The sequence below is a fragment of the Falco punctatus genome, assembly GCF_963210335.1.
Source record: "Falco punctatus genome assembly, chromosome: 8".
Taxonomy (NCBI): domain Eukaryota; kingdom Metazoa; phylum Chordata; class Aves; order Falconiformes; family Falconidae; genus Falco; species Falco punctatus.
The window spans coordinates 32,480,836-32,490,089 of NC_137588.1; the positions used below are offsets into that span (position 1 = coordinate 32,480,836).

The window sequence follows — 9,254 nt, forward strand, 5'->3', positions numbered from 1 at the left end:
ATCAAAGAAAACCTCTATGCTCCTAACTCAGCAAGACACTTATTTCATCTGGGACTATTAAGAAAAAAAATGAAGTGGGGACAGGGCAATCAGCACAGCCTGGTCCTGCTGCTGTGGGAAACAGGTTTTACTTTAGTGCATGCTTAAAAAATTACATGGGTTTACTCAGGAACACAGTCCCACCAAATGTGGTAAAGCTTATGAACGACCCCAAAGGTAAGTGTTCACCTGCATGATTTCCACGTGAGAACCTCAGCTACGAATCACAATGCAGTTAGTCAGGTATTTTTAGCTCGGGTAGTTACAATCTAGGTTGGGTTCACAATGGGGTTCAGCTCCTCCTGGGAGGATGTGTGGGGATGCCCAGGGGTCTCTGCTCTGTGCACAACCTACAAGCTCCATGGATGGGCAGGACTCTCTGGGGTGCTGCTGAGTGGTGAAAAATGACAATGGCAGCTCCCAAGAAGCATTTTCATTGTAGCATTGGAAAAAAAAAGCCACAAAAAAACCCAGCTTTCCTGTGATTTGATTTCTTCCCAAAATCTGAATTTCTAGTCAGTAGGGCAGGAATACTTCTTAATGCACCAGCTGTTCTGGGTCCATGGTCTGGGTAGGGCAAACAGGGGCTCTCACATCCATAAAACTCACCAGGAGGATGGCTGCAGGCAGGCGGGTGGGTGTCTGTCCCAGCAGATGGGCTCTCTGGTGGTCCTGCTCCTGGTGGGGTGACATCCCCATCACTGGAGGGGGGACCAATGTGTCCCACGACCTTGCTTGCTGCCGGCACCACACTGTGTCTTGTAGGCAGCAATGCCCGCTCCCTGCTCCCAGCCAGCACTGTTACCAGCTCCATGCTGTCCGCAAGAGCACCAGAAGTCCTCATCTCTGTGTCTGAACTTCTCGCCTGATGGCTGCTTTCAATGACTGAAAGGAAAAACAAGAAAAAAAACTAAAATCCCATCAGCGCTGGACATGCAGGCTCAGCTTGGACACCGAGGCCAAGCTCTGATCTCATTTACACTAGAGAAAATTTTGCATAATCAAAACACAGACATGAAATTTATTTTTGGATTCACACCAGTGAAAATCAGATTGGTCTGCAAGGCCAAATGCCAAAACCCACCTTTGTGCACAAGGTTAATTCAATTCAGCACCCCCGTGGTTTTTCGGATTGGTTTGTGTGTGTGTGTGTTAGGAGAAAAAAAAATCTTTACAGGAGCAAAAAGAGTCTTAAACAAGTAAGCAATGGAGATACATGCAGACTGGAGTCCATGGGAGGACAGTGTAGGTCTGCAGAGCTGATGGCCAGCTGGAGCCCAGCACAGCCCATATGCCCCAACCCGAGGCCATGGTGATGGCGGGAGGGACTCACAGCTCTCGCCCTCTCTCTGCTCAGGCCGTGCTGGCTGGATGCCTGACCTTGTATCCCATTGCCTCCAGAGAGCTAGCACGAAGTTGGCCAAGAACCACCAGGCAAACAGGAGGGCTGGCATAAGCCGTCCAGCCACCACGAGGCACCGGGAAGAAGACATCAATGTATGGTGTGGATTACACTGGCCCTCCAGGTGCTGAAGCACCCCAAGGTGATGGACATTTTGGTGTATCCGACATCAATGTCTACCAGAACATAAGAAACAAGATGAAGTCTGTGCATCATCAGGTCCATTTTCTGTAAGTGAACATGGCCGGAGCCCCTGCTCCATCCTGAAGTGCTTGAGTCTGTTCTCTTGCTCCTACTGGAAGGCTTGCTCCAAACTCCCACCTCTCCTATCATCCAGAATAATTTTCTCATTTCATTAGAAAATGAATAAATGCATTTATAGAATAAACATTCATTCCCAAGTCAGCATTACCCTTTAGCTTAACTAGCTCTTCCCCTCCCTCCACTTACTCCCCACTGTGCCGATGTGTCACGGCAGTGATCACATCCCTTCTTTGCACAAGTTTCTTCTGCATTTCTACCATCTGCTGTATCTCATGGACCAAAAAATTACTTCTCCCAGGGACATCAATAGGCATTACATGCTTTACAGGATCTCCAAAAGCGCACAGATGGCCGTGTGCATCTCTAGAATATCAACATGTTCCCAAACTGGGCCCTAAGCAAGGACTGAAGTAGCCAACTTCTCAGCTCAATCATTAACACAGACCACCACCAGCAGCAGCAGGACCCGGTGCGGTAGCTGTAGCTTCAGCCTTGGGTCTGCCATCCAGTCTGATGCCGCCTGGAGCAGAGCATCTAGTGGCAGCTGCCATGAGCAGTTCCAGTGAGATTTGCTAGAGGAATTGGGGCTCCAGCCCCCAGTGCCAGCCAGGGCTGCACCAGGACTTCCCTGCACATCGATCACACGACAATCAGAAGCGTCCGTCCCTGCCATGTACGTTCCAGCTCTGAGGCCTGGCCAGCACTGCAGCCTCGGATGCTCGTCAGAGCCCACAACAAGTCAAAGCAAGTTCAAATAATGGTTGTGTCACCTGAATTAGCAAGACCCCCGCTTTGCCTATCTTCCTTGTAACCAAAACACAATCTCTGGGCTGGAATAGCCCAGCGCACACTCCACTGTCTGAGCGGGCAAAATGGGAGGCTGGCAAGGGAAATTGGAAAGAAAGTGAGCAAAGTCACATATTTTTGGGAGGGGAACTCCCCCCACTTTGCAGCTCAGAGATCCATCAGGCTATGGAACATGTCCTGCCTGTTACACATATGGCATCTCAAACAGGGCCACAGATGATACACCAGCAGCAGCTGAAGGCATCACTCAATCTCTGTCCAAAAGGTCTGATGTTGAGGGTTAAGCCTTGCGTGTCTGTCCTTCCCCTCCAAGCACTTTCTGTAAGAAAGCCTAGCCTCGGCAAAACACCCACGGGCACCTACCCCTCCTCACCTCACCTGTCTCCTTTGGGGTGGCCATACCTGCCACACCAAAGGTGGCAATTTGGGGAGTGGTCTCTTCTATCCATCTGCAATAGTTTCGGTGGGAACTCACCGAGAAAAAAAAGAGATATGTAGGTAAGACAGTCCACATTTCATCCTGGGAGTCTGAGCACCACAAGGCCCAAGGAGACAAGAGCTGCAGTGGAGCAGAACCCCTCAGATGCCTTTACCAGCAGCTGTGATGCCCACCATGCCAAGCACAGCAGGCAGCCGCTGCCATCCGGAGCCTGCTGTGAGCCACTCCTGTCCCATCTAACAAGCTGTTTGTTGTCGCCATGTGGACAAGGGGATGCAAAGTCGCAGGGGACACTTGTCAAGCCAATACCCAGCCTGTAATTGTAGCCCACAAGTCCATTTATAGCAGCCCTGATGCTGAAAGATTTGGGTGTGTTGGAGATTTCTCCCCATTCCCCTCTCCCTAAAAGCTTTCAGCTGTGCAACCAACCCGTGCTTACTGTGCCTCAGCAGCCAGCTTTTCTGCACAGAAAAAAGGCAAAGCAGCAGATGCTTAAAGAAACCCTTAGGGGACGAGTATAGACAGAGGGAAATTTGCTTTCTCAGGTTGCCAAGTCATTTGTTAACAAGGGCTCTGGCCAGGCATGCTAAAACACATCATGGGGCACTGCAGCAGGCATTTAATTGCCACTTCTTAAAAATAACCCTGGAAATGCCAGCAAGCAGTACCTTCAGCTATGGCCCTTGATTGAATGCAACTGGTTTGAAAGCAAAATGCTGCTGGTTGCTTGTCTGGTCATTGTTTGCCCTGCAAAGCCACCTCGGAGTTCTCTTTATCCTCTTTTGGCTCTGCAGAGCTGCTGGGAATAAACCGAAGCAAAACGCTTCCCCTTACCATGGGCACTAGCAAACCTGGCTTTGAGTGCAGTCAGGGAGTAGACGGGCTGAATAAGAAGGTACTATTTACACAGGCTTTTTAGAATCATCAGGCATTTTTATCTCTGCCCTGCAAGGTATGCCAGGTCCTGCTGCAGGAAGGAAAACTTCACGCCAGCATGGGCTCAGCTCTGCCATTTGGTGGGTGCAGAGCATGAGCTGTGCTGGAAAATTCAACCCACAGCATGCAGTAAGGAAACTCAAAAAAATCAGTCTCTTCAACAAAACAGACAAGAAATCTCAGCTCATCACACAGCCATCAAGCCTTCCAGAAGTGCCAGATCACTGTAATCTCCTCTTTGACATCCCTGCAGAAATTAGCCTTCAAAGATGACCCTCCTCTGCTGGAGTGAACAGAGCAGATGAAAACTTCTTCCAAAAAAACCATCTGGCCTCCCCTGATGCATTAAAGGCTTAAAGCAGAGCAGCCCTTTAGCTCAGGTACTGATTTGTCACTAACAATTTTGTCACGTCCTAAGCTGCCAGCTGCTTTCCACGGTTTAACTCCACACGACCACAGCTGTCGAGAAATATTTGACTTCCAGCACAAAACCCTCCTGCCACCCGCCGGACTGGTGTTTTCCTTCCCAGTTAAAACTAGCAGTGATGCTCACCAGACAGGTCGAGGCTCGGAGTTACTTTTTCTTCACAAGCATAACAAGTCCGTGGCTTGCTGGGAGCTGAGTTATAATGCAGCCAGGACAAACAGATCAAGTTCCAGCCAATTTCTCAAGGCTTTGGGTTTGCCCCTGGCAGCGCAGCTGGATGTCTACCTTGTCAGACTCCTGAAAAATCCCTTGTGGACCAGTGATTTTCTGTCTCCATCCCAGGGCGCAGCACAGGCACTTCCCTGTCCAGGAGGTGCCTGCTGCTGGGGCAATGTCACGGCAATGCTCAAGGCTCAACCATGGGACAGCACAACACCAAAAAGCACAATGCTGCAAGTGGCTGTGATCGCTCACAGACATTTTAGGGCAGGTAGTGAGGAAGGATGTATCCTGCTAACGCCAGGGGAGCAGGATCCCCGCAGACAGCATTTGGCAGGAGCATCACAACCAACCAGGGCACACCACAAGCTATACCAGCCCCGCTGCTTCCCTGCAGAAGGGATTTATCTCCTCAAAGGCCACAAAAAGACTCACTTGACCAAGGAACACAAATGTAATGTGTGTCTGCACACAAAGAAAGCCAAGAGCAGTTGCCTGGCTGCCCAGAGCAGCCCTTCACCCCAGAGCAGCGACTCCTCAGGAGGTTAGCGATTCCCAGGGGACCGTTCCTGGTACGGCCGCCCATGCAGTGGCTGTTTTGCCAGGGCTACAGCCACCGTGGGAGCATCCCATGGTGAGCAGAGCTCGTGGAAAGCTAAAGCAGGCTCCTCCCGAGGACAGAGAGCTATAATTATAAAGTCCACATCTGTTAACATTGCATAATCTTAACATCATCCGAGGCTCACGGAGGGAAAAAAAACCCCACCTCATCTCAACTTAGAAAACTCCATGCCGGCTGTAGGAAAAGCTTAGAAAGAAAGGCAGACGGCAAGGGAGAAGAGGCAGGGAGCAAAGCCGGGGCTGCCGGCCCCGCAGCGGGTGGCACGGGTGGCTGCCGCTCCCCGCCGGGGTCGAGGCCGGGTCTGTGCTGTGTTTTGAACGGCTGCTGCGGATGTCGGGATCATGGGTGGAGGCCAGTTAGGAGCCAAGTGAGTTTGTGTGAACAAAAGCTACAGCCCTAAATCTGGACCGTCCAGGGCTCTCTGGGATTTTCAATTTCCTTCCTTGTTCTTGCCCTGAAAGAAGCCGTTTGAGGAGGGAGGGGGGAACGGGGGGGCTGAAATGGAGCTTAGAAAAAAAATATTCATACTTGAGACGGGTCAGTTGAGCGTAAACACGCTGATAATATTGCTCAGGGAAGGTCCCTCGTGTGCACTAAGCACTGGAAGAATGTGAGAGGTTTTTAACCACATGCAGTCAACCCTTTTCTGCTAATTCTTTCAATATTAATAAAAGGAATTATTCAGGCTGGATGAAGAAAGGTGGCGAGAGAGGGTGGATGGGGAAAAGAAGCAGTGCGGGAGCCCTGCTAGCACTTTCGACCCTACTGCAGGGCTTGGTTTGGCTGGGGTACCCTATAGACACATCCCCTGGTAGCGCCTTGCTTTGGTCCTTGTGCTCCTCGTCCTCTCCCCACCAGCTGCCAGGTAGAACAGGACAGCAACTCACAGGACTTTAAATCATTTTAAACATCATACAAAGGATTTATGCAGCCACCAACAGTGACTAGAGCTTTAATAAGTCAGCTCGAGAAAGGTGATGGGGGCTTAATGCCAGCAGCAGACCCTGCAAGCTCAGAGTGCCAGGGTCCAGGTGGTAAACACCTTCCTGGCTGCTATGGGTAATGTGTGCCCACAGGGCTGGGAACATCAGCATCGCTCCCAGCCCCTCCTATGCCAGGCCATGGCACTTTGCTGGCACTGCGCTTTATGAGACAAAACCATGCTACACTTCCACACCACCTCCCCTCTGGGACCTGTAAAACTGCAGAGGATGCTAAAGGTCATTTTTGGTTCCTACCATTTTTTTCATGATCCCAGAGCCTGATGCTCAGAGATGCAATAAGCAAAAAAAAGGATCCAACTATTGCTCTTAAGAGCAGTACTCTAAAGCAGAGAAACAGGTACTCTAAAATAAAGACCACACAAAAACCTGTGGTCCTTTCCAAAAGTGTGGGATGCATGCATACAGCTTGCCTGCAACCAGGGATAAAACCCTGTGCAGGGACAGGATATTGTCCTGCTTATCCAGTGGTTTCCATCCTCTTACTTTTGGTGTCCTAACATTTCCGCGGGGAGGTGCAGGCCCCCAGATTACCAGCGCAAGCCTACGAAGCCCTGAGCTTCTTACTCATCTTTCTTGGACAGTTTGGGTTCAATCCACAGATCCCTGGCACTACACAGACCCACACTCCCTGAAAACCACCAGCCCAGGGCTCAGAGCAGCACCTTAATCCTCTTTTCACGAGCTTTTGTTTTTAAATAGCTTTTGGCAACTCAATTGAAAAAAAAGTCCTGTTTTATTGTCAAGTCTTCGGAAAACACGTTCAAATGCAAGTCCACTTCCAACAGGGATAAGCTGTCTCATGACTACCCATACGCCTAAAAAAGCCCCATTAACCATGCCAAGGCTCCAGTAAAATCCCAACCCAGTCATCCAGCCATCCAGCGAAGAGGGGACCAAGGCTGCGGCCACGGAGAGCTCCCACAGGGTCCCACCAAGACCCATGTCCCTGCTGCCTTCCCTGAGCAGAAAGCCTGAATCAGCCGTATTTGCCTGCATGCTGGCTCGTTTGTGTTCTACCTCAGAAGTGTCCCAGGTGTTAATGTGGGAAAAGCCCCTGCAGCCCCAGGGGGTGCGGAAGCAGCTCTGCCCCAGCACCAGCTGATGGGGCCCAGGTGCACTTACCAAAGGGATTTCTTTCTCACCGTTTTCAGTACACATTAATAAAAATAAGCCAAAAGAAACCTCCTGAACGGCACAGCTCTCTAAGCACTCTCTTCCCCCTCTCCTGCTGCTCTGCGATGCTGAAATGTCTCCAAGCACCCTGCCTGCACCATGGATCCTGAACACTAAATCCCAGCGCCACCGCATGCACTTCAAAAACCCTGCAGGCTTTTCTCTAACGTTCTGCAGAATCGTTACAGAAAATATCACCCATGCAGCACTTCTCCTTCCTCCTTCCAGGGTTTTTAAAGTCACCTGGAAGCTTTGCTCAATGGGAAGGCAGCAGTACCCTCACCTGCACTGGCAGCCAGAGCAAAAGCCATGCAGCGACCCAGCCCGGTGTCATTTTAACTTCTGCTCCCATGCGAGGGCAGTGCTGCTGGAGACTGTCAGACGGCTTGGGGAGGAAGTCTCCTGGCAGGGCTCCACCAAAGTGGAGTTGCTAGGTCACTGGAACAATAAAAAGGCAAGAAAAAACATCCTGGCTGCAAAAAAGAAAGGAGCGGGGGGGAAGGAAAAAAGCCGTGGCAGTGAGTACAGTGCTGGTTAAGTGGAAAGAACCAGGGTCGGAGAGCGCAGAACGATGATGCTGCTGGCTTTTGTAAGCACGCGACTTAATTTCTAGTGTGAACCTTTCTCCAGAGCTCTCACACAAATAATTCCAGGAACACAGAATCTGACTGCAAGGTAGGCAACTGGTAAAAATCTCACATGGGGCAGTATTTCCAGGGAAGCTAGCCCACTGCTGTTAGAGAGATATTAATTACCCTTTTCATGTTAACCAGGGCATCACAATCCACCATACGACTTTCTCATCCCATCACACGCCCCCAGCAGCTGCCCGTGTTCATTTAAAACTGGTAATGTAAGAAAACTGCCTCCAAGCAGGGCTACACTTTGGCAGTTGGGGGGTGAGCAGCCTCACAAGGTGCAGAGTGCTGTGCAGCCCTGGGGCTCAGGCTCCTCTGCAAGGAAAGGTGCTGGCAGCTTAGAAGCTGCAGGATGAAATTTTGCTTTCTGAAAAGTTTAATGTCAAGGCCAGAATGGAGCATTAGCTCATTCTGTCTGACCTCATGTATAACCAATGTCATTCCATGTAGCTTATTTACTCCCTGTGTAAGTTCAGTGACTTGTACTTGACTTAAATGGATCTTGCAGGGAAAAATACCCCAAAATACTGGTATTAGTGATTATTCAGGATTGTGCTTAAAACTGTGAGAACTATGGGCTGAAGCACAGATTTTTCTCCACAAAACCTCAACACACATCAAAAAGTGATGCCTGGCAGTGTGAAGCATATGTGCAGCAGGAGCCGGCTGCCCCAGGAGTGGAGGACTTTGGCCCTTTGCAGACCCAGGAGAAAACAAGGCAGTATTTTCATGTCGGACTCTGGGAACAAAATGACAGGTCCCTGCTCCAAAGTGTTCTGAGCCCAGGACCTGCTTCCCACAGCCAGGAGAGGATAATAAATACCAGGAAGACAGAGTAGGGAGTAGGAAAAGGGGTGCTGCCATGCTGAGAGGCTATGCCAGGAGCAGCCAGGGCTGCCACGTGTCCCTGGGGGCCAAGCGATGCTGCCCATTGCCGCAGGGTGGGCTTTGGTCCAGGTGCCTTGACCAGAGCCTCACTCCAGCAATGCACTTAAGAAGAGCTCCCTAGGGAACTACTCTCCGTGCTTAACACTAAGCACGTGCCAAAGAGCTTTGCTGGCTGATGGCCACACCAGGAATGATGACCAACCTGGGAACTGAGCAACTTCTCAAGGACGTGGTGAGGATGAGAAGGATGAAGGGCCCTCTTGGATGCAGGAGGATCACAAGGCCACCAAGGGGTGGATGCAGATTGGCGACACACAGATACAAGGCTCGCTGGATTCTACCCTCCATGTAGACTAGAAAAATCCAACCTCACCCCAGGGGAAAGCTAACGGCAGC

The 9,254-nt window shown here is 50.5% G+C and overlaps 2 protein-coding genes across 5 annotated transcripts in view; one reads left to right on the forward strand and one right to left on the reverse strand.

Moving 5' to 3' along the window:
• Positions 1-9,254, forward strand: part of LOC308068497 (TGF-beta receptor type-2-like) — a 310,921-nt gene that overhangs the window by 77,463 nt on the left and 224,204 nt on the right. The gene's annotated exons all lie outside the window — the stretch shown is intronic.
• The window catches only part of HEG1 (heart development protein with EGF like domains 1), a 56,460-nt gene that overhangs the window by 35,532 nt on the left and 11,674 nt on the right, over positions 1-9,254 (reverse strand). For all 4 annotated transcript variants that reach the window (XM_080399205.1, XM_080399203.1, XM_080399204.1 and 1 more), the window contains exon 2: positions 649-924. In XM_080399205.1, coding sequence (XP_080255331.1) covers positions 649-924 — 276 coding nt within the window. The remainder of the gene's footprint in view (positions 1-648; positions 925-9,254) is intronic.